The following is a 26,443-nucleotide window of genomic DNA, read 5'->3' as shown; positions in this document are numbered from 1 at the left end:
TTCTTTGAAGTGGCACAGGCAGGCCTACATAAATGTAGTGCATTGTGCGCTGATAAAATACAGTGGAAGACCAAAGTGAAAGCCTTTGACCTTGTGTGGCTTGGAGAGTGTGATAGCTGCCTGGATGTAAGAAAATCAATATTCTACATTTAGCTGTTCAGGACCCTATGTTAAATGGAGCAGCATGCCACAAAGACTGTTTATTCCGCAGTGACACATTGAGGGAAATGCACCTTTCGCCTGATATTTTTTAAGGATGATTAAAGCATAGATAATATGTTTATCACAATGAGCCGGAATGAATTCCTCGGAGCAAACTGTGATTACGTCACTGAGGCTGTGGAGAGAGGTTTATTTTAAGCTCTTAGATTCAAAGATTAGTTTCTTACTAACAACCAGGCCCAGACATATTAAATCTTCAACACCTGCCTAATTGTATTTTTTAAGTTGAAGCGGGACATTGTGTGTTTTCTGAGAATATCGCAAAGGACGACTCAAAGGTCAGTGAAAACATTTCACACTTCACAAAAGGCTTCATTAGCAGCAAGCATTCTTCTGAGTTTCAAACAGGGCAGAACAGCATAAACGACTCCTAACAGCATGCACACCATAATCCAGCTGCTCTCAACCCACAAGACTTCAAAATCTCATTGTTAGCTCATATCCTTGTTCCATACTTAAGGCCAAACGCCCAGAAAGTAGCGAACTCGCTGCCCTTGTGTAACGCAATCAGAACTTGCATTTAATCCTTCAACAGATGTAAATAAAACTCGTTGCATATTAACTGCTTTTTAATTCAGTGCACTCACTCAGGCTGTTAAGATAAATGTCATTTTCAAGTTTCTGCCCTGGCACGAACTCCAGCTGCATAAAAGACATGGTGTAGCCATTTAAAAGGGGTGTTTGAGCTTTATGGTCATTTTGAAAAATGCTGTTGCATTGTGCTGTGTTAATGTTTCCTATTACTCACCCTGGATGGGTCATATTAGTTATGAATTGGATTTTTGGCACAGTTTGTTGAGTGGTGGGGAATGTTTCGTTTAGATTTTGGGGTTTTTTGGCAAAAAAGTTTTGCGACTGTTTTGCTTAAATATACATCCAGCAGAAAAAGAGAGATTGTGGGTATTTAGAAATCTGTTTATGTCTAAAGTCCAATATTTACTGCCTTTGATTTCCACCATCTCCAACAGCAGCATTTGTTCCACTGTTAGCATAAATACATGAGTTCTAACACTGTATTCTCAATTTTTACAAGCCAGTCATTGTGACAGCACCATCTGGGGGTGACAGCAGTTTTCTCTGGAGCAAATGACAAACTGAGGCGACGCAGAAAGAACACTATGAAGTCCACAAAGGGAGGTCAGGGTGGACGGACAGGTTAACTGAAAATTAGACTGAAAAGAGGGTCTGCTCTGCTTTTATGTTTACATTTTTAACCCATGGCTGTTTCATGTTCTCAGTTTTGTGTTTATTATTATTATAACAATGACAACAAACATTAACGCCAAACTCGATTCTGCTCTAAACTTGGGGTCTCTTATTTAGGAGATGCTCCTGAGCAGCGGTCCCCAACCTTTTTTGCGCCATGGACCGCTTTAATGTCAGACAATATTTTCACAGACCGGCCTTTAAGGTGTCGCGGATAAATGCAACAAAAATAAAATGATACGACCAAGACAAAAATGGTGGCATTTTGTAAATATAATAATAAACGCGAATCCACTGTGTAATTGTGTAACTTTATTAGCAGCGTCCTCCTGAAATGTGCCAACAACATTGAGAGTAACATCCTCCTTTCTGTCCCTTAATGCTCTCTGGTCGCTATGGTAACGCGTAAATATTTCTTTCAAAATAAGACACACAACTATAACACGGGAAAACCATAAATTTCACACCCGAGCCTCAACTCTTGCGGCACCAAACAACTCACGGACCTGTACCGGTCCAAGGCCCGGGGGTTTGGGACCGCTGCTCCTGAGGACTGCTTCCAGCTTACAGGATAGCCATGGTGTATTGCAGTGTGATAATATATTATCATACATTATCTCAATAAAGTACTTGGTGCCTCATGTATTAAAACAGTCGTATATTGCACATTTACCCCTAAATCCGTGGAATAAATGTGTAATACTCGTGACTCTTTTGGTAAAAAGTTGAACTTACTTTTGTCCTTGATTACTGTAATTGTTGTCATACGATTCATATCCTTGGTCATCATAAGCTGTCCCGTAGCCGTCGTCGTATTCCTGTAGCAAAAAAGTAGACAAAATTTACCCAGTTAGATGAAGCTCAACACAGAAAAAAATCCAGAAAACATTTTGACATTAACAGGATGTTGATATGACAAGCTGTTCAACATCACACCTGCTGAAATGTGGAGCGATGAGGTTAAGAAAACATACAGTATGATTAATACATTCGTCTGTGTTGTGCTGTTTGTTTAACTTGCAGTTCGATACCTTTCTGATGCGGGTTAACAACAGCATGCGAGTGTCGTTAAATCTTATCTCTTACTAAAGACAACTTTTTTGCAATGCAATACATCAAAGCTTTCAGCACATATATAGGTCAAAAAGCTTCATCTGCTGCTGTTGGAAGTACATATGCAGGACTATTAGAGTAGCAACTGCAGCCCTGCCCTTGTCTCTGTGTCAACTAACTGACAGTGGGATGCAAAGACTTGCTGTGGCTATGTTTCATCACCACCTCAAAGGATGAGCCTTGAACATCTGTTTATACTCCAGCAATCTGCACCCCTCCCACCCCCGCACTCTACCCAGGCCCCCGCCAAGAGGAACATCAAAGCGAACCAGTGCCGCACCCGTCCTAATTTGGGATAAATGGGACTTATGTTCCACAAAAGGCGTCGACCCCTAGCGACACATCTCTCATCCCCCACACACTTCTTGGCTAATTCCATCTGCCCCTTATTTGCATGCTTGAAACGAATGTCTGTAAGATTCAGCACCAGAAGAAAATGCTCATCACATCCATGTTATTATTAAAAACTTAATTCCTGATTAGAAACATGCATTTGCCAAATGACAGCATTTGAATTGACTCTTTTATGTTTAATCCTTCAGAAGCAAAGTGAAGGAACTACATGTGACATATAACAAAGGCAACTCAGATGTAGTAAGACTTCCCTGTCTCTGGGTAAAGTATGAGATAGGCAGTTGTTTTCTTAGTCTGTGGTGAATTACGTCAGCTGGATTTTAGGAATCTGCTGGATAGGAGTATGCGGAAACTTCTTGGTCATCCAACTGGGTGACTTTTTCAGACTATAACTGGCAATTGCAATCTTCATATTGGCAGTCCTCCTGACAGCAAACTAAAATAACTCCTTGCTTTGTTTGATTTGGTACAGCAGGTAACCCATAACACCCACATTCATGGTAATACACTAGATCTACTGATCGCTAAGTGGCCTTAGTATTACTTTTATTAATGTTTATTAATTTTTGTGTTTTCTTCAGTGGGCTGATCACCCCAGGAAATAAAGCAAGACCTACAACTAAAACATATATTTAAATGAAAATGCTGGTATGTTATTAGTGACAGCCACAGCTAGTCTGTGGATGACCAGCCTGATCAGTTTAACTCTGAAACTCAGGATCTTTGACGATATTGCACCTGTCATAATTGAATCGGGCAAACAGGAAGATACTGAATGTAAATAGAGGAAAAGCAAGCTTCAGTGTTTTCTCAAAACTACTTTCAACAGTTTAGCTGAGCTCTGAGCTCCTGAACCTTGTTGATGGTTCTCTCCGTTTATTTCTGATAAAGGAAGGCTACTGCAATGCTCTTTTTATTGCCCTCCCTAAAAGACTATTAGACAGCTACAGTTAGTTCACAATGCTGCTGCTAGAATTGTAACAAAAATGACTCCAGTTGTCAGTTCCCTGCATTGGCTTCCAGTAAGTATAACTGATTGTTTTAAAATCTTTAAATGGACTGGGGTGTAAATATGATGGATACAAACCTGGTAGGTCTCTAAAGTCTGCAACATCTGGTTACCCAGTAGTTCCCAGATCTGGAACTAAACAGGCTGATAATGCATTTAGCCACTATGCTCCCCATAGCAGGAACCCAGAAATGAAACCACCAGAGAGCTGTACTATAATTGCTATTATTGTTGTTTTTATTTTTGTTATTTTTATTTTTATTTTTATTGATATTATTATTATTATTATTATTGTTTTTTTCCTTTTTAATTTTATGTTGTAAACCACTTTGAATGACTGTAGTATTTTAAAGGTACTATGTTACTGGTGTTCACGTGGACAAATTGTTGGTTTCAGTCTTTGTGAATTCTTTTCTATTTGTCTTGAGGCAGCTTTAAGGGAATTAAAGTCCCTTCTGACATTTCTAATTCTACAGTTACAAACACTTTTGCAACATCAACAGTTCTTCACACTAATGCGAAGGCTAAATTTAGTCAATAACTGTACTTTCTACAATATGAACCCTCTTGAACCCACTTCAAAAGCAAGGCTCTCAAAAGGCAGTGCAATTTTGTCAAAAGCTACGTAATTAAAACCACTTTTCAACAGGCAGAGGAAACTGAAGCTTTCCCTCTGCCTGAAACCCGAAAAACAGTGGCAATAAAAGGATCAGGCTGACAAACGCAAGGTTAAATAATACTGACATGAATATTTAACTGTTAACATTTTACTGGCAACCTAGGGTTAAGGCTGGGTTAATGTCCACCTCTTTTCACAGGATTTTCACCTGCTCAGAGCACCGAAATGGAAAATTTATATTGTTTTTAGGAGAAAAAACACTCGTTTGTGTCCCGAGTCAAAAAAAAAAAAAATCGCAATTTTTTAAAACTAGCATCTAGTGGTCATTAGAGGAGCTGCAGGTTTTAGCACACGTACTGGTTTCATTTTTCAGCCACGATGCTTGCTGCTTCATGCCAAAATGCCATAAATTTAATGTTGAAATGATGTTTATTGTTAGAATACTAACCATTGAGCAATGGTGAAAATACTAATTGCTGACATTTTTAATATTGGAAATATTAAAAATGTTTTTAAAAAATCTGATGAGAACAAATGACAGCAATTGATTTTTTCTAGAATTAAGACTAGTAGCACCTTTCCATTCTGAACACTACATAACTTTATCTGGCTCGGTGGTTTATTACATGGCATCAGTCAAGGTGAGGAAAGGAGCAGCTATCTTATATTAGGCTTCATTAAGTTGGTGATGCTTTTCTCCATAGCAACCTACTTTTTCCAGCCATGAAGTCAAGCATCAGGTTCCTAACATCATCTATGAATCTTTAATCATAGAATATTTAAATGTATTAAAAAGAAATGGAAAAGCCACAACTCAAGTGTTTGAAGCTGAAACGGCATTAACTAATAGACGACTGGAAAGATTGTGTGTGGCTATAAATGTCTTCCCATTTGAATTTAAAATAATGTTGCTGTTTTTGTCAGAACGACGTCTGTTTTTGTCTCATTACTCTGAGAACATCCCATTTCAATGTATTTAAAAGTTGACTCTGGTTTAAGGTCACTTTATCAGGCTGGAATAAACAAGGGTGGTCCTGAATATTGAATGACGAGAATCCTTAGAAGGACTCAGCTGTCAAATAAGATAATTCACAGGAGACAGTTTAGTTATTTGAGTTACACTTAAACCTAACACTTTTCTGCTAGACAGGGCGAACATAAACAGTCGGTTTCCAAATATACCCATTGAGTTACACCATTTAAGGCCGTGAAAAAAATCTGAACTTTTCCGTGTCTCAAACTAAAACCAATTAGCTGGTGTATAAAGGAAAGCAAAGTTAATGAAATTAGCAAGGAATGTGTCTGTCCTACTTGGCTGCAGAGTTACATAAAATGATGTGGAAAAATACCACATCAGACATCTGGCTGTGTTTAAAGCTCAATAGTTAATGACACAGAGCGACATCATGAAGTACCTGTACTGAAAAGGTATGGCTAATTAAAAATAATGAGCTGTGTGGGCCGGAGAAAGTCTACCAGCCTAAGTCACTGATACTCTATATGGACAAAAGTACTGGGCCACCTACAAATATCATCTACATGAAGATGTATGATACATTTTGCAGCACCAACAGTTTCCACTCTTCTCGGAAGGCTTTCTGCAAAGTTTTGGGGTGTGTCTGCGGGAAATCTCCTAAAGAGCATTTGTGAGTACAGACGTGGATGTTGAATGAGACGGCCTGGCTTGCAATCTCCATTCTAGTTCATCCCAAAGGTGTTCGATGGGGTTGAGGTCAGGGCACGGTGCAGGCTAGTCAAGTCCTTCCACATCCAAAGTCATCCAACATTGTCTTTATATGGACCTTTATTCGTACATTGGAGCACATTTATGCTGGAACAGGAAAGGGCCTTCTCCAAAATGTATAAAAATTGTACAAGATATCATAGGTAGCTGAAGCATTAATTATCCCCTTTGCTGGAACTAGGCGGGGTAAACAACCCCATAGCATTATCCCCCCTTCACCAAACAGACCTGGCACAATGGCGTCATGCAGGTAACGATCTCAGACTGCCAGACAATGAAGCACAATTTATTCTAGAGTCCAGTGGTAGTGTGCATTAAATCACGCCATCCTATTTTGTGGTGTAAGGCTTGGCATGAAGCTGCTCGCCCATGGAAACCCATGCAATGGCACATCTATACAAGCTCCAGTTCCCTGCTGAGACCCACCAGCGGTCATGTAACCAGGGAGATGACTCTCCTACTCCTCTACAATACGCAGTTTTATTTGTTTTTAAATTGCATTGTTGAATTCAATTTCCTTCAGTATGAGAAATAATAATTAAATGTGAAGATCTTAATAGAAAAATTATTCTGTTCCTGTGCTATCAAGGCTGCAGGGGGGTTCTGTAATCCAGAGTTAAAGAGTAGTTTTCCTCCTCATCAGCAACCAGTAGCCTCCGTACTCTGCTGATGCTGCATTGTCATTCAGAAAATTTACTACAATAAAACAAATAGACTTCACCTCACAAATGCACTTTGTGGGTTCTATTAGACTAGCATTAGACTGCAAGGAAATGGTATTAATACAAAAAAAAAGAGAGAAAAAAAAAAAGAAAGCACTACTTTTTTTTAGCTCCTCACATCAAACTCTGTGTACTATATTTGTGCAATATTCCTACAGGGATAACGTTATCCATTTTTTTGTGTGTTCTGTATTGATTTCATATCATGTAGCAGCAATAGCAGCAATACATATCAATTTTCTTATACAAAATAAGTATAACATTAAAAGATAAGATGAAATTTATTTGTGCCAGGCTTTTATTAAAAGCAGGTTACAATTTCATTCACCTGTTACCAGAAAAAGACACATCCATGTTACAGATTAGCCTTTTTTTAAGAAGAATAAATAAAAACATAGTGAATATAAAAATAATAAAGGCGGTGGTTAGAACATGTTATTTTAATTTGAATGGTTCTCTCGTATGAATAAATGTAATAAGTAACGTCTTAGTTCTTCGTGTTTCACATGGTTGGGAATCGTTTATTCATAATAGGAAGGGTTTACCTTACAATCCAGAGTTACCCGAGATATGGTAGTAAAATTAGGGCTTTATTAACAAAATTGAACTGAATTCATTAAGAAACCCTGTGTGTTATTGTGAAAAACATTTCTAGTTTTCAGGGTTACAATATTTTGATAAAAATCCACAGTGACTGACATTTGTGCTGTTACGCCTACTGGTAAGATGGCAATACCCTGTGGCAAAACAGAATCTGCTTTAAAAAAAATCAAACAAACAAACAGAAGCAGAACTGCCAAAAACTGTTTCTCTAATGAGGTTGACTCTATTTTTTCTAATTCTCTATTTCTAACACGTTTGATTTTATTTTCTTTTTATGCTATTCATATATGTACAGCACTTTGTGAACGCTGATTTTATTTTAAAGCACTTGATAAATAAAGGTGGTATTGTATGGCAATGGCCACATGAGCTCAGAAGATAGAGGTCATCTACTGATCGGAAGGTTCGTGGTTCGATCCCTGGCTCCCTCTAGTCTGCATGCCAAATATCCTTAGGCAAGATATTAACCCCAAGTTGCATCCATCGTAGTTAGTAAGCACTTAAAAGCATAGAAGACAGTGCTTGTGTGAATGTGGCATGTTGTACAGAGTGCTTTGACTACTCTGGGAGAGTAGAAAAGCACTATATAAGAATCAGTCCATTTACCATGAGGCTTGCTCCAAAAATGAGTCAATCCGCATACGATCCCATGTTAAAATCTCCAACTCAACACTATTACAAACCAAAACTACAAATGTAATACAGCTTGATGTGTCTTGATGACTGAAGCTGTAGTTAGTCTATTACTGTAATTAGTCTATTACTTACCTCTAATTAGCAGGTAATGCAACCACAGGGCTAATGAGACTGCTGACAATCTTGCTAGCGTTAGCTGATGACTTAGCTTCCTCTGGTATAAACAAAGTTCCGTAATCCAGTGTGGGAGAATCCAAATTTACAAGCAGAGCTTTGAAAATGTATATTATTCTATACAGTCCATGATGCACAAAGCCCTCTTTAACCATAGCAGATGCAGACCAAGCACAGCGGGTGCAGCGCTGGTAGACACTTTAATTAGGCTTCAGCACAAGCCCTTACCGCGAAGTCCTCATCTCGTCTCACTGGTGACTCTATCTAGGTGCTGTCCACTCACATTGGACAACGCTGACTGGCATTAAGGGCCACATTAAACTTTAACAATGGCATGTTATTGCCATTTATTAGAGCAGCTACTCTATAATTGAGTTACAAGAAGGCTGAGAGGAGAAACATGCCTGGTTTATAAATCACAGTGGCACATTTAAAATGATTCTTTTCACCGGCGTCTGTCACACAAAAAGCTTTTTAAAAATGGAGCACAGACTGTGATGATGGTTTTAGTGAAGCGATTATAATATCTGATGTGTCTGTACTGATATACCATTTACTCGAAATACCTTCCAGAGCACAATAGTGCGACAATACTGCAACAGTGCCGTGTTTCCAGCGCTAAACAGGATTAGTGTGACAGTGAGAGGTTGAAGGGGGCCGGGGGTGGGGTGCAGAGACAGATAGGGGGGAGAGAGAACAGCTCCTAAGTGAGTCTTTCATTTGAATGCTAGTGGATGGCTGAGAGGCGTGTTGTCAAAAGATAAGGACTGGCCTCTGAGGCCACTGAAGACTAACAGAGGGTCTGGCACTGCATGTTATAACAGGCGTATCACAGCCGCGGCACTGTGCTCTACAATACCACTGTAACAGATAGGATGCCACTGACACTCCGGCGCTGGATTTATTCCAAGCAGTCTGTACTAAATCCAAATGAGTTCAGCGATGTGCAGCCCTCGCGTTACGAACTTTTCCCAGAAAGTGCACGCACGCCATGGCCTGTGCTAAAGAGAAGGAAGAAACGCAACAAAAGGTGTCACAAAAGCAAACAACAATGTAAGAAAATTAAGCAAATGAAAAGAAGAAGGAAAGCTTTGTTGTTCCCAAGATGACTAAATTACGACACCATCTGTTCAAAGAAAAACGTCTCGCCTCCATACAGCTGTGCCACACACTGGTCTTAACTTTTTAACGATGAAGGCAAAACAACACCCCGTGATATTGCCGCGCCGAAAACAAATAAGCCAGTATTTGCAATCCTCGGTCATCTGTCTTGGTCAAAAATTTCTCAGAGTAGCTTTGTGTCATTTATTCAGCTTCTTCCTGCCAGCATATTTCAGAAAGCTGAACAGGCTGGAATTTGCTGGAGCTTTTCTGCTGCAGGGGTAGAAATACTACTCACGCTATCAGATTGAGGGTGCCAAAAAGTTGGCCTCATGCATCAAGTTGAAGTATCACTACCCCGTGTTACGCCTGACAAATGTTTTTTCTTCCGTTATTTTAACACCTTTGGTTTTGATCTTGGCTTAGTTTTAAATGAATTCTGTTCACACCTGCCAAGTATTATCAAGGGAATTCATGCCATCAATAAATTAGCCCCGAAGAAAAACATCTGCACACTGCAAATCACTCACCGCTTTCACTTCTGATGTAGCTCAACTATACGTGCTTATGCAGAACAGAGTCATGACAGGTTGTAGCAAGACTGTATTGATACAAGGACACGAAATATCAATATTTTAATTTTTTTTAAAAATTAAAATATTCTGGATTTTGAAAAATACTACAAACAAGAGGGCTCATCTCATGCACCTTGCTCCTGAGAAAATCGAACAATTGGCTCAGCTGAAAAACACCGGACATGCTTAGCTTGACAGAGCTCAGTCACAAGAGTAAAAGCAGGACAGTAGCCTCCCTGCATCTATAAAAAAATTAGAGGACGCCTGATGAATGCATAGAAGTCTTTCACATTCTGCGACCGACTACAGCGACTACACGGTTGCCCACAGTTTGAGGCTGTTGCACACTCGAGAGCGCTTTTGATCTTAAGGCCCAGGTCACCTGATCGGTCGTAACTTTTCTGCAAACAGTCGCCATCCGACCATGTCGAAGGTTTCAAAATACTTGCTGTCTAATTAATAAATGCAAACAGTTTGCCAACATGTTGCCAACAGTCTGAATGAGTTTATGTCACTGAACACAACTCGGGGGGACTTGTCTCAACTGGCTGCCAGCTGGTTGTATTCTGGTTATATATAGAACAGATCACAGATGCAATAGTTAAATGTGATTTTCTACTTTAGATTTAGGCTGCTTGGGAACTTCCACTAATGCACTGAACATTTCTTCTCCTCTCCCATTTTGCCCTCTCCCTCTTTTTTTGTTGCTCTTCTCTTTCCCTTTACTCCATAACTGGTCACAGCAGATGGTTGCCTGGTTCTGCTGGAGCTTTCTTCCTGATAAAAGTGAGCTGCTCCTCTCCAGTATTTCCAAGTGCTTACTTATAGGTTTGGTTAGATTGTCCAATTCTGACAGTTTTCTCCCTAACAATGCAGGGCCTTTACCTTACAATATAAAGTGCATCGAGGTGACTGATGTTTTGAATTGGTGCTTTATAAAAAATGTGGCATTAATTGAAGAGAGAAAGATATTTTGCTTCATGCGTGATAAAACTGTGCTGCTGGAGGTGCTGAATGAAAATCTGAGAATTCGTCAGTCTCCAGGCAATAAGAAAATCACATTTTGCGGCAATATGTTGTCTTGAGGCATTTTTGTCAGGCTAAAAAGAGAAAGAAAAAAAGGCAATAATTTGCTCCACAAAAACAAATTAGAGGCTCCACATACAAAAATAAAATAGTAGAGGATAACTGAAATTTCTCATTTGTGGTAGAAATTACAGATGACTCTCATTTGTTGGGAGCTAACAAAGAATAATTCAATTTTCTCTGCAATTAGTACAAATCACAGGTTTGGTCACGTGTGGGGAGGATTCAATCTTATCTTCATGACTGGTCTTGCCTGCCACACCAGTTGGTTGCAGCTTCTTTGTTACTGTATCTAAAATATTTTCCTAACCATCACATTCGATTGAGATTAAAACTGCTACAAGGACAGTGAATTAGACAACACGATTCAATTAACAGTGCTTGGCTCTCAGCAGGACTCGACATGCGGAGAAGTGCCTGAGGGAGATTTTTTTTTGTTTTTTTTTTTATGCCACAGTAGTCAGCAAGGACTCACAATGCTCAGAACGGATTACTGTTCCTGGAGGATTTAACATAAACAATGCCAACCCACATGCATTGCACATTTCGTGGTCTTCTCACCCAAAGGAATTCAGCTACCGTGTGAACAGAAACAAACACAGTTTCTCTCGCGTACATCTCCAGCATGGAGCTGATGTTCTACTATTTCGGTTAGCCTCCTTGGATTCTGTTCCATATTGGCAATGCTGGAATGGAAAGATACCAGCCAGAGCCTCATTTCTGACATGGGAGTTACATCATGTTTAATTCTCCTCCAATGGGATTAGCAGCAGGTAAGACAGTGATCTCAATGCACTTAATGAATTACACGAAATGAGATTTGGCTGCAGTCACAGTAGGCACTCAAGACGGCTGGGGCAGCCAGGACTGGAACACGGGATAATGACATTTCCGTGATTTTGTTTGGTAACAATTAGTTTCAGAGTAATTTGATACTGATGCGAGTAGAACCTTTAACAAAAGGTGCATGCCGACTGCATGGCGGGGCATCATCAAGACAAAAATCGCCAGGGGGTAATCGAGGTCTGGCTCTTTCTTCCTGAACAAGAGCGGAGAAGACGCCTCCAGTTGAACAAGTGTTCTGGCCCGTGGCGATGCCGAGCAGAGCACAACGGGAACGTGTATATGAGCAAAAGCTAAGCGGTGACAAATGAAAGCAGCGAAACATCCCTTTGTCATTTCATTGATGAATACAGGGGCCTATTTGTCAGCGGCCAACAGAGAACGCTTGCCCTGGGATAGTGATACATTCAGATAATACAGAGTAACTCATTGAGCCTCTAATTTGCAGCGATGTGCTTCGATTTATCATGTGGCAGATGTTGGGGGTCCTTTTTTTCCCTCACAAACAGACACACAGGTGCAGGTGTCGGGAAGGGAAACGGGGGGACACAGTTTACAACTGTGACAATGATGGCAAACAGCTGGTCCAGGAGTCATTCTCTACGACCTCCACGCATTTGAATTGCAACCTCTGAATAAACCTGTCAGATGTGGTTAGGTATGGGCTGCTGGGGCAATTTTCCAATGCAGGCCACCTCCTCGCTCCTTCCCTCTGCTAAATATGCGATGCTGATCCCGGGGTCTCTGGGGAACTTGCCTTGACAGTGCGGCAGGAGACTCTCTTGGCAAATGCACAAAAGCCTCTGACTCTAAGCCTAATGTATTCATCTCTGGGAGCTGTTGATATTGCAGGTTACCATAAGACTGTAGGTAAGCTACAAGAACAGTCCACAATAACGGCTCGAAAAACACATTTCTACTGTTTACTGTAACAACTCACAGCTTAAAGTGAGGGAACTTCAGAGTGATTTTTTTCTTTCCACAGGGATGTGAACTACTACAAAAACACATCTGGGAGAGACATCTGTGCCACATTTTGAGTATCAAACAGTTAATTTTCTGTACTCTGATAATACCATCTTCACCGTTTTGTATCTTTGCTGCACTGATTTAAGGTGGAAATGTCTCTAAAAGGTGGTAAGACCTACACATCACTCTCAGATATTTTTCGTGTGTCATATAGACCGTGCTGAGTCGACACAATTACACAATTGTTTGTGGACGTAACCTCTTTAACTGTAAATGTGTCTGACATTCATGTTATGGTGATTAACTTCATTCTTTAGCCTCTGAACCCAGATTTTTAGGCTCGTTAAGAATAATGTTGATTTCAGGTATGCAAAGGCTGACTGAAATCTAGAAGGGCACAAAATATTACTGTAAGATCTGTTAGCAAGCTAGCAACAGCTCGAGAAAAATTAACCTAGTGGCTCCTCCATGATTATCAGCCTGCCTGCAAGTGAAGTCTACGCTGTAGAATGAGATGGAGGTAAGAAAAAGATTCTGTATATGAACTATGATGGTAACTTAAAATGGTAAACCACTGAAAAAGTATTACTCACTGGAATGACTCAGTCATTAACTGTGTTCTGCTAGCCTAACAATATACATTTTTAAAGCTGTAAGGAACTTTTGATTTGACAGTCAACATTTTCAACACGTCTGGTTAGTATTTGTGCAGCACATATACATTAATAATAAATCAAAAATATTTGACTTAAAAAATAAAACAAAATGAACGTCATGCAATTATAATGCGTTATATTTCCCTTTTTTAAGAGGCATCTGCACCACCTAAAAAATGGGAATTTTTGGGACTATTTGTAGGTAGATGGACCGCTGTATAATTTAAAGCTTTTAAGAAAAAATTGTAACTTTAATTTATATTTGTTTTAAAGTTAAGTGATAATATTAAGTATGTAGTATGAGAACTAACTGTGAATAACAGAAGAATTTGAAGTTCAAAATACATGCAAGAAGGCTGAAAGTAACATTTTTTTCGTTTCTGAAACTATTTTTGCGGCTAAAGTATGACTGAACTCTAACCCTAGCCTTAAGTTTGCCAGAGACAGTGGATCTTAAATAGGTTACAGTTTTATGACCCAAATGTAACATACTACCTCGAACATAGTCACATCTAGTTTTTTTCATATATGAGACAAGATATTGTGTGTGATCCTTATTTTATTATTATGCTGCTCCAATATTGATAATTCAGAATTAGATATCAGATGCATACATTCTGACCGTTAAGGAAACAACAGAGGAGAGCTTAGATTTCAAACTGAAAAAAAGATCTCACTCTTAGGAGAAAATAATGATCCCATAATGTCCATTAATTAGCCACAGGCTACAAACTGAACTCAATTTTTATCCTGTATTTATTTAAATTCAGGCTAATTAGAACAAAGAACATAAACCAAATTAGCCTTTTTAAGTCTCTGTTTGCAACATAACCATTACAGTACAAACAGGAGGAATACCTTAGTAGTTAAAAACACAACAGTTCTGAGGCCTAAGGAACAAGGCTGAAGTGTCAGTGAGACAGTGTACAGCCAAGTAACGTTGGTATACTTGGAAACCAGAAACTATACCAAGTATAAAAATATGCACATGAAACTCGTGTTTTCAGAGTTATGACTCTGAGAAGGAGTTCGATGTTTGACACACATTATAATTACACCTCCTTCAGCTATATGTCACAGCATCTCCTGCTGCTGCCATGCTGATGAACAGACAGCAATGAAATTGCAGCAACTAATCTGCTGTTATTTCCATAACACAAGCATGCATGAACACAGTGTTCACTATTCTTGGCTTCTTCCTCCAACTCTCCCACTCCCACTGGGGAAATGCACCTCACAGTTTGAAAACCTCTCATCCACAGTAACCGGGACATCCCCGGTGGAGAAGAAAACCCCACTGCTGTGCTTTAAAATGTAATTTTTAAAACTAGATTCTACTCTTCATAGTAAAAAAACAAACACCTCTAAAACTAAACAAACATTACACGTCTGTATTACAATATCGACATATAGTGTACAAAAAAGATGGACTCAAAAGTGACCCATGCATTTTAAAGCCTAAATGTTTTGTTTTTGAAGAAAACCATCGACTATTAAGCTGCAGCTTGTTAACTGAGCTTCCCAGAAAGCACAATGTTACCAAGAGAACGATCATAGACTATTTGGACACAAATATAGCTCAGTCGAAGATGGATGTAACCACTGTGATGTCATTGGTTGGTGTTCAAAATCATCGTTTGCGTTTTTTGCTGCTGCCGTGTTGGTTTGAACAACGGTCCCCAACCTTTTTTGCGCCAAGGACCGGTTTAATGTCAGACAATATTTTCACGGACCAGCCTTTAAGGTGTCGCGTATAAATACAACTAAATAAAATGATACGACCGAGACAAAAACTGTGGTATTTTGTAAATATAATAATAAACACAAATTCACTGTGTAATTGTGTAACTTTATTACCAGCGTCCTTCTGAGATGCGCCAACAACATTGAGACTAACATCCTCCTCTCTGCCCCTTGATGCTCTCTGGTTGCTAACGTGTAAATATTTCGTTCAAAATAAGACACACAACTCCAACACGTGAAAAGACCCAGTGAAACCGAGTTAATGGTTAAAAAACCCTGAAAACCATAAATTTCACACCCGAGCCTCAACTCTTGCGGCCAGGTACCAAACAACTCATGGACTGGTACCGGTCCGTGGCCCGGGGGTTGGGGACCGCTGGGTTTGAAGACCCAGCAGTGACCATATTTGGAGGGTGACGTGCCAGCCTCAAGTGGGCACAACAATTAGGAATAACAATTTCTCCAGTGGCTTCATTTTTAATCCCTAGAGATTGCCTCATGGAAACAGTAAGACGTAAAAATTGAATCTATATTTTTAATATAACATAAAAGTCAATCCAAATCTGAAATATTTCAATAAAACACTTTCATTCTTATTTTAAAAACGAGTAGCAGTTGATATGGCACTCACACTATGTTAAAAATTATGTTAAACTTCAATTTCACACACACACATAGACACAAACTACAACACACAAACGTATTTTTGCACACGTGCTCACTGCTGTGTTCTCGCATTCGATTGGAAATACTCACATATTCGCCGTATGAGTCCTGGACTATGGGAGGAACTGGTCTGTACCCGGTGGCTGGGGGGGCCCCTCTGGCTCTCTGCACCCCTCGCCCTCTGGAGGACGGAACCCGGCTGGGCGGGGCTCCTCTGGGTGCCGCTCCTCGAGGCAGTGCTGCGTGCAGTGGAGGAACTCCTCCGCGACTCCTGACACGAGACACAAACATCCGCCCAGGTTTAGATGAAAGAGAAGAAGAGCTAATGCATGTTTTATATCTTATTAGCTTTTTTGGAGGCGACTGTAATAAATTCTGTAGATTACTGGAGGGAGGAATGGAAATGTGCGTCTAGCTGAGATGGATCAGATGCACAACACAAAATATTCATATCATTTTTAAGCCAGTAAACGATACTGTTAAATGCATATCAGTTCACAGTATTTCATCTATCTCAGATGTCCATTGCATTCCATGTCTTCACGATGAAGTGCTGTAATTTATCATGTTTGCAGTGAAGCTGCCTCATCTACTTCCATTCCAGTTAGTGATTTCCTACATCGGCCAGAATGACTTGACTGCAACCGTAGCAATGAATTTGATACATTCGGCAGGCAGGTTATGTGTGTAGGTGGAGAGAGAGGAACAGCGAGGGTGGAGGGCAAGTTCTTCCAGTCGAGAAGAAGTGAGTCATGTCCATTACTCAAAACACAGCATGTCTTGTGGCTGAATTGCTTTCTTGTCTATTAACGCAAATGTAGATGAAGAAAAAAAAGTACTTCTGCCTGTTTTATAATAAATGTATTCTACTGTGTTTGTTGATTTTCTAACTTGTCAGCCTTGAGAGTAAAGCACTGGTTAGAATTCTGCAAAAACTGAACATTTTTTTAAAATCTATTTCTTAGACATGGTTGCTTTTGATATTTAGAACTGCCAACAACCGACTTCTGCCTTTAATATTTTAGTAGCCAAGCATGCCCATCACACGCGGCTCTGCAGCAAACGAGTGAGCGATTCTGATGACATCTGGAACACAGAGCCTAACTCGCACTGAAATCAAGACGGAAGCAAATTCAAGCTGCTCTGCTGGAAATCAAAGGCGGTCTGACCTTGTGGTTTGGTAAAAATGTTGCGCCCGCTTTTTACAACGAATGAGCCTTCTTTTAAAAAGCAGTTAACTGATCTGGAGCAGCAGCAGAAAACCGCCAGGGGTCATTTTCTTTCTATGCTTTCCATTTCAGCTCCTTCTTCCCATCTTTTCTTTTTTTTCCTGGTGAAACATCACAGATTTGGGGCAGGAAGACAGAGAGAGTGAAAAAAGACTAACCAGGATAGTAGGGAATGTTTACTTGATTGCAATTTGACTGTCTTTAAGTTTAAATACTTTTTTTTTTTTAAAAATGATTCCCCTTTAAGAGCTGGATCCTTCTATTCCAGCAACAGCTCCAGTCAAAGTTAGTGTAAAAAGGAACATCAATTACAAAGTCTCTATTAGATCGGCATCAAAAAAGCGTGAGTGCAAATATGGAGAAAACTGCATGCTACTTCCACTGTAGGAGCCTGTGGGACTCCTGTCTTATCACGCACAAATTAAGCATGGTAAATGCTAATTACAGTGTAATTTAAAACACAGCCAATTATATTCTGACTCTGAGCAACACAAACGCCCTTTCTCCGTGACCTTGTTTATCTCAAAATCTGATAAAAGAAGTGTGTTTTCTTTTCTAAACACAAAGAGCAAACAACACGACTGCTTTCTCTTTCTTTTTTTTAAAGCGAGCGTCGAGCAAAGAGCGTTAAAGTCTCCTAATGGCCGTGAGTATTTTCATTTGTAGTCTTGTGAGGTCTCCAAGGAGCTGGAATTAGCGTGGGTTCACAGAGATGGTACAGAAGCAAGCATCAACTGGAGATCATTTGCATTTAAAGGATTTTATGCAAATGAGGCTTTGCTTTGCTAATGTTTATGGACACCAGACATTGCATCACTGCACTCTGCTAGACACTATTTACTATCATTGTTGTTTTCCAATTAGAGGTGCTTGCTCACCGGCCTGACCTATTTCATCACACATGAATAGCAGTTTCGGGTAAAACATGACCTTTTAACATGGAACAAACAAACACTGCTATTCACAAAATGTACGTTGTTAGCTTAACCAAAAGGTGGTATACACACTCGCCTCAATCATGGACTATTTCTGTGTGCTTTTTCACATGACCAGGGGAGTACAGTTAAATTAAGAAAAAATGGTGTTAAATGTAAGTATAACATTTTCATACTACACTGACATGAAGCAATAATATTATGAATTATTATTCTGCACAATTCATACTTTCTGAAGGTTTTCTGCTAAATAACATTTAAGTAAATGTTAATTTAAATATACCTGATCTAATAATAATCGTGGTATAGGAAGTAGTTTAATTTAGTAAATTAATTTAATCGTTTTTGGCCTCTGCTAACTCCTTTCTATTGGCTGTTCACTGTGGGACCCTGTACTAACATGAAATGTGAGTATGTGGTGCTGCCACCGACGGGATTAGAGTGTGGAACAGAATGTAGCTCAGAATGAAAAAAAATTAACATCACTTTTAGTTAGTCCCTTATTCTCAGTCATGGAAGCCCCGGGGGCTAAAACTACTGTGGGGCCTTCAGATGCTGATAAAAAGGCAATAAGACAGTCTGCTATCAGCCTGCAATTGAATGGGGTCAAGTTGACAATTACATGAATTGTGCTGGTATAATATGTCAGTAAACTGTGATAAACCAGTGAAATCTGTTTCTGTCTGTTCCATCTACAGACACAGAAATTCAGATTAAATAGAAATTCACAGTAACCATTTCCAATCTGATTTCGGCCAGACTGCAACATGGATCTGTCTGCCTTTATGAATTAGATGGGAATTATTTGCAAGACACGAGGCAACTTTAGCAACCACCTTGTGATCCAAAGGGGCTGATAAGAGCTGAGCTCACTAGACTGTGCCACAAAGGGAAGAGGAAGGGATAGTTATGTTGAAATACTTTTCTTACTTTTCAGTTTTCTTATGATTCTTAAATTATTTATTGTTGAATATTGTAAGATTTCATATATTTTGTAAGTAAATTGCAAATAGTTTCAGCAACTGCAACCATAGGGAAGGCAAAATATGAACAGAGGTGGTTCAGGATTGTATTTTTTGTTAAATGATGGATTGGCATCATCTTTGTGCTTTGTTGCATCTCATCTTGGCTTGGTGTATTTTAAAACTTATCTGTGTTTGCATATCTGCATTTCATTTCCATATTGCCACCCTGAAAAGGGTTGTTTAACCTTAAAACCCTACAATGATATTGTTGTCTATCACTGCAAAAACAAACAAACAAAGAAAACAGTACAATCTCATAATGCACATAAGGCCAGATCAATCTCAGAAGAACAGCTTGATGGAGGATCACTAAGTAAAGTTTAAAAGTTTAGATTTGACAAGTCAACAGTCATGACTTTGTAGACTAACATCTGTAACTATAACCAGCTGTGTAAACTGTAAAATGATAACATTTGCTAATAAAAAGTATTAAAAAATACAGCCCACGCAGCATCCATACTGTATTTTCTAATAAAAAGGTTTTATAACAGAAGTAAGGATGATGGCTGTTATCATGGATCTAATTTATGTAACTCGTGATCAAACTGCAGCCTAGAGTTCAAAACAGCCATACTCGTTACTGTAAGGGTAATGAAAACTTTCAAGAGTGAAAAAGCAATATGAGTTCTACATCACAGCACATGTTCAAAAAGCTTAAGCATCAAGGAAAGGGATCTTTTCACCTTGCATGCACTCCCACTTTGTTTGAGAAAGTGAATTAAATTAAGGAAGAGCTAAAATGACTGTTGCCTGCAGGCAAACAAACTTAGCTTAGTTTGCCACAAATCAAACCAAATTTGGCTCATAGTCATAAACTCAGGAGACCTGCAGCAGCATGCACGGTGTGTGTATAGGGACGTGGAATGTTCTCCACTACATTTATTTTAAAATATTACTACAATGAGTTATTTTTCAGAATTACATTGCTAATATAAGATGTATATATAATGTGAGTAATTAGTGTGAGCTGCATTTCTTGACTAGGTAATGTAGAAGTGCCTTTGATTTGATCTTTCTGACAGCAGAGCTACTGAGTGAAGTAACAGAACAAGAAGTCAGACTTACTTGCAAGTTATCAGCTTCAAACTTCAAAAGTCTCAGCAAAATAATAAACATCAGCGCGTGCTGCTTTTGTGTGTAAAAACTGTTCACGCAGCAAACTTATTGTGTTGCACAAAAGACTGCACTTGCCTGTGGCCTGATGAAAAATACAGATTATTGACTTGTACTTTATTAAAGTGGGTGAGTTTGTCTGGCTTTGCCGTAAACAGATGCGCCAGTTGATCTCTTGCATTTACAAAAAGGCTGTTCAAGGAATGCTTGCTGCATTAAAGTGCTGGTGCTGCTGTCAAAACCTACCATGAGTGGAATAAAGGGTCTACAGCAGGGATCCTGGGGGCCAAATGTCTACAATGTATTTAGCCCTTCATATCTTTAACATTCAAAATGCAGAAATGTCTTTTTACATTTATCTTTAATTATCTTGTTTGACTGGAATGACAAATAAATGTAGCTCTTTATTAAATGTTTAATATTTAGGATAAGCGATACCAAATTCTACCTCTAAAGCAATGGTTGATAAAAAGCACCGTTTTGTGCAAAAAGAAAAAACTTGTCTCCCTCATATTTGATGCTTTGCTTCTTTTGTTTGTGCCCTGTTAGTCTTCCAGAATACATTAAAAAAGCGTATAAATTCAAGGAATTAGCAGCTGTATGCAAAGTTCCACAGTGCCAACTTCAATTGATAACGGCACTGCGTTGGGTTTGCTGTAACTACAGTTTCTCACTCTTCTTTTAATTCCTGCTGAGGTCTGCAGCGATTCTGCATGGTGTACTCAGAAATACCAGCGCTCATTTTCTGGCTTAAGAAGAACGTTTTTTGTTACAGTTTATTCTTTCAAAACGTAAGAAACAACTTCCAAACTATTCAATAACAAGTCATATTACACATGAAGTCTTTGTCTAGTTTGTTGTGCTCAGTTTAATACCGCTGCTTTGTCCTGTTGGAATGGCGATAGATCAGTACAGACACATTATGATACATTTCTTTCTGGCAGATGCACCAACAAGTATAAATGGCAACCTAGGCTCTTTACCAGGGCTTTCAAAATGGCCTATTTAATCCTGTGTGTTTTGTTTTTTTGCTTTTTAATTAGGATAACAAAATTATTTTGTTATCCTAATTCTGCAAAGCTCTGCGTAGGTGCTACACTCTGCATGTTGTAGCTGTGTCAAGGGGCAACGTCAGAAATATGTGGAATAACTGGTAACATCACCAGTTGGTAACAGTTGGTCCTTTAGCTTAGCCCCTAATGTTTAAACAATCAAGCCACTAAAACTACTGTCTCTAAAAGATACAAGAAAAATGTGTAACAACTAGAGTTTTTACACAGTTCTTCCTCTTCTCTGCACTGTCAGAACTACAAAATGACCTCCAGCAGGACACTGGTGTGCAAGTATCTGACCAAACAATCAGAAATAGACTTCATGAAGGTGGCCTGAGGGCTGACGTTCTCGAGTGGGCCCTGTGCTCAGTACCAAAATTGGCAGGTCCACAAGTGGTGCCATTTGCTTTTCACAATAAGAGTAGGTTCACCCTGAGCACATGTGACAGACATGAAAGGGTCTGAAGAAGCCGTGGAGAATGTTATGCTGCCTGTAATGTTGTGCAGCACGACTAGTTTGGTGGCAGGTCAGTGATGTCTGGGGAGGCATTTCCATGGAGGGACAGACCTCTACAGGCTTTGCAACAGCACCCTGGTGCTCAACAGTGTGTCCCTGGAGGATGAAGGAATTGATACCACTGACTGGACCTCATGCTCACGTCACCTAAATCGAACAGAACATGAGCTCAGTGATGCCCTGGTCCAGATTTTGGGGGACATTCCTCAGTAGGGCTGTTCGATATAACAATATGAAAACGTCTATCATGTCATATCGCGCTATCGTTATCGGTCACTGTAGAATTTCTTAAAGTTCTCTCTTTCTCTTATATTTAATATAACCACTCTACAGACGGACAAGCGACTGTTTTTATGCGTTGTCGTTAGCAACAACGATGGTAAAACCATCGCGTGGCTTCGCCGTCCTCTTATTTATTTTCCACATAAACCTTTCACAATAAAGCTGAAGATCCTGTTGAGATTTTTCAAAATAAACTGAATGACGTGAAATAGTATGCAAAGTGTGTATGGACAAGAAGCTAAAAAGAGCCGTTAGGTGCCAAAAAAATAAACTTTAGAACAGGCTTTTCCCCACAGCACGGCGTGTAACAAATACTCACAAAGAAAACTGCGGCCATTTCAACTTATGTAACACTCAACTCCAGGTACACGACCGTGCCCAGCTGAAAACACTTCACGCAAGTCGAGCTGCCCCGAGATTCACAGAATTTACAGAAAATGTAAAACTTTTGTGATATATATCGTTGTCAGGACGATAAATGTCTTATATCAGGATATGAGGTTTTGGTCATATCGCACAGCCCTATTCCTCAGGACACCACCTGTCATCTCATTAGGAGCAGTACCATTAAAAGGAGTGCTATTTTGAGTTGTGACAATGAAATTTTGGCAAAATTGACCAATCTGTCGCATCATTGTTCGCTTCGCTGAAATTAAGCCCTCTGTAGATTATTTTAATTTTCATCAAATAATGTGGCATCCATACGTTCCTACATTAGCCAGTCCATATCAATGTAGTTATCAAGCATGACTTTTTTTTCACATTGAGATCTGATTGGTTTTCTAAGTATTCCTTTAATTCTTTTGAGCAGCGTACAGTGTCATGCAGATCCTTATGAATTACTGACGATATGGAAAGCAAGTAAAAGGTTTAAATGGTCCTAATGTCTATTGTTGAGTATTTGTAGAATCTCTACAGTGTGTCAGTTATTGAATGCAACTGCATAGAAGTGCACCAGACAAAACTTCTGCATCACTACATTCCCTCTTCACCTGCCATACTCAGAGCAAAGTGATCTATTTCTCATTACTCATGAATTACCAGTGTCCCACTAAAGGTAAATGGACTGGTGCTTATATAGCAGTCAGAGTACTTTCTGACTGGTACTCTGGTATCAGTACTGAAAAGCCGTATTAGCCCGTGAGGTATTATTTAATTAAATCAAGAAGTAATTACACTCACACTGCTATCACAGCTGAGATTTCAGTAAATCCAACCCAGACTGCATTTGAAAAAATACCTAGGCTCGCTGTCACGTCAGAGATTCAAGAGACATAAGAAACATCCACTGTCTGCCTTGTATTGCAAAAGCTAAACAAAAACACCAGATATTTCTTGTGTTATTAGACACAGACGGTCAAAATGTGCTGTAACTCTAAATAGAGACATTAACTCATAAAATGCAACTGGATACTATATACATCTATTTATGGAGAAATAGATAAAAAGCCTTCCCAGTGGCTCTTTATTTGTAAATAATACTCAATCCCCAGATGATCTGAAATGCACAACATCTTGCACATAAACACACACATACGCACACTCTCACACACATTTGGGCACAGGTTACCTGGGAGGCCCTGGAACAGGTGTCCCTCTTCCACGGGCGGCTGACTTGCCCCTCACTGATGGCACCTTGGCATCCTCGGAGCCGCCGTTCAGGTATGTGAGCTCCTGCAGCTGGGCCTGTCTGATCTCATCATTGTAATCCTGCACACAGAGAGGCATCATGTTCACACTCACACACACACATGCGTGCGTGCAGACGGCAATAGACTCGCTTTCAATTACACTGTATTGAATTACGTCCTTTATCTCCAGGGCTACAGCCCCGGGAATATCTAATTAATATACTTTACAGTACTGCCGTGACCGCCGTTCCTGAGGCAGCAAAACATTTCAGATCATTCCTGTTGATAAATCCTCTGGACCCAGTTTGACTTCATCTTCTCACACGGCTGCTTTTTGCCCCTAACTTAAAACGGTATGGAAATATGGCTTTAATCTTAAAATGACTGATATGATTGTCATGTGTCCGCAGTATCAGTGTCTACACTTTATGGCAACTTTGAGATGAGAAGGTAGCCGGAGGGGACGGGACTGCCTATAATTACTGACGAGATGTAAATCATTGGCGCTCTGAGTATTGGAGACATCATTCATAATGAATGAAGAGTAAATAAGCTCCATGCTGTATGCTGCTGCCAAGGAGGGTTTGGCCCATGCAGAGAGATTCCCTCCTGTGCTCTTTTATTCCTCTTATACCCACGACTTCCCACACAGGATCACACACAGAATCACACACACATACACACACTTGGAAGACCCTGACAGAATTATAGTACAAGTTACAAACAAAGAGAGACAGTGAAAGAGCGACTCATCTCTGCTGTTATTCACTCACTTCACTGTGGACAGACTGAAAATGAGTTGGCTGGGGCCAAAGAGCAGCTGGAGAGAGATTCAGGAGGAGAAAAAAGGAAAAGCCAGAAGAGGTGTGTGTGTGTGAGTAGAAAGGGAACATACTGGTATGAGAAACTTCTTGATCTCCTCCAGAGCGTGACCCATCCTGGCGTATGCCTCAGCTGGTGGGGCGAAGATCTCAATGAGGACGTGCAGGTCTTCGTTCAGGTGATGATATTTGGCCTCGCCGCTCTGCCGTAGCTCTTCTTCCTGATGCCACAACAAGAAAGAACAACAGTTTGTTGACATGTATTGTTTCTCTGAACAATAAGACTGGGCTTGCTCCCACTGCAAGGAACATTCACCTACCTGTAACGATTTCCATAACTGTTAACATAATGAGGTTTGATGCTTTGCTCCTGCAGGGTTTAAAAACTGTAGCCAATGGGCATTCTTTACAATCTCCTCAGCTGTCACATTTAGCTGATTGTTTTTGTCCCACCTTCATTACTAATGGGCAGAATTGATGTGCAGTGCATGCTTATGCCGACATCTCTGCTTGTTGCATTTCAGCTCATCTATGTGATCGCTGTCACTTCATTAAAATAAATTAAGCAACTCTGGGAGGAAATGAAAGTTTTGATTTATAATTGATGGAGTGCAGTATTGATTTCTGTAAAACAGGCTTATGTGAAAAATTGAGAAGTCATTTAGAAAAATCATTTATACGGAAAAAAGATTGTTCATTTAAATCTTTCGCTTAGTGTGTAGTAGAGGGGTGAATCTAACATCCCCGTGCTGGTGTTTGTCCCAGATTATTATAATAATGTTGGTTCGGATCACACTGCAAATGACCAATCACGTTACTGTGATGTCATAGTTTTGCATCTTAATGGGAAAAAAAAGGAATTCAGTTTTATTTACATAATGCCAAATCACAATAACAGTCGCCTCAAGGTTCTTTATATTGTAAAGTAAAGACCAGACCTATAATAAAATATCCAGAGGGTTTTCGGCCTACTGTACATTCACCTCCTCATCTGCATACTGAGTTAATAGTGGAAACATCTCTTCCACTGCAAAACCAGCAACACGTGTCTTTATTTCCCACAGAAAGGCAGCTTTAGCTAAAGGCTAGCCATTATGGCTTCAGAGGTGTAGCACCAGCATCCTTCTCCTCCTCTACGGGTGGAGCTGTTGGCTCAACGTGTTTCCTTAAAATGTGAGCTTTTTAGCATCTAACGGACATGTAATAGTTCTGCCATATAACAGTGACCCTGTCTGCTATTTTGCTAGCTGATCTTAACAAGATAATGGATCACAAATGTAGGACTGGATACATTCCTACTACGCAGCTGCTTGGCAACATGTCAGACAGCGATGAAACACGTGTGAAAGCATGATGGACTTTTGTTCTTCCACTGCAAAAAACGATTTTCAAGAAAGCAAAAAAACTCTTGTTTATGGACTTTTTTTCTTATTTTTTGTATAAAAATAAAATACACTCGTAACAAGCAAGTTTTGCACAAAAAAATTAAGCTTGTTCTAGGAAAATATGTCTAACTTTTTCTCTATGAGATATTCCAGCTCATCTTGAGCTTTTTTCCCCCCAGTTACAGGGTATGGTAATGGTTTGGCTAAAATTACAGAATAAGAATACGATTATTTTTCTTGTTTCAAGAGTAAAGCCACTTAAACAACTTTTCAATTCAAGAAATGTATTTAATGGGCGCTGGTTTAGCTCACTGTGTTGAGCGGGTGCCCGCATGCTGCATGGCTGACAGCATGTCTTCCACTCTTTCTCTCCCTCTGTTTTCCTGTCGATTCTTCACTGTCCCTACCAATA

At 39.6% G+C, this 26,443-nt stretch overlaps 1 protein-coding gene across 2 annotated transcripts in view; it reads right to left on the bottom strand.

The window, feature by feature from the left end:
* Positions 1-26,443, bottom strand: part of khdrbs3 (KH domain containing, RNA binding, signal transduction associated 3) — a 134,360-nt gene that overhangs the window by 23,037 nt on the left and 84,880 nt on the right. For both annotated transcript variants that reach the window (XR_010573698.1, XM_065471286.1), the window contains exons 4-7: positions 24,721-24,867; positions 23,765-23,904; positions 16,132-16,312; positions 2,164-2,246 (exon numbers count right to left, since the gene is read on the bottom strand). Coding sequence is in view for 1 of the 2 variants with exons in the window: in XM_065471286.1 (XP_065327358.1) it covers positions 2,164-2,246; positions 16,132-16,312; positions 23,765-23,904; positions 24,721-24,867 (551 nt within the window). In the remaining variant the exon portion in view is untranslated. The remainder of the gene's footprint in view (positions 1-2,163; positions 2,247-16,131; positions 16,313-23,764; positions 23,905-24,720; positions 24,868-26,443) is intronic.

Source organism: Pelmatolapia mariae, linkage group LG22 (genome assembly GCF_036321145.2).
Source record: "Pelmatolapia mariae isolate MD_Pm_ZW linkage group LG22, Pm_UMD_F_2, whole genome shotgun sequence".
NCBI lineage: Eukaryota > Metazoa > Chordata > Actinopteri > Cichliformes > Cichlidae > Pelmatolapia > Pelmatolapia mariae.
The sequence above is the reverse complement of the archived record's forward strand: the minus strand, read 5'-3'. Positions and strand labels throughout refer to the sequence as shown.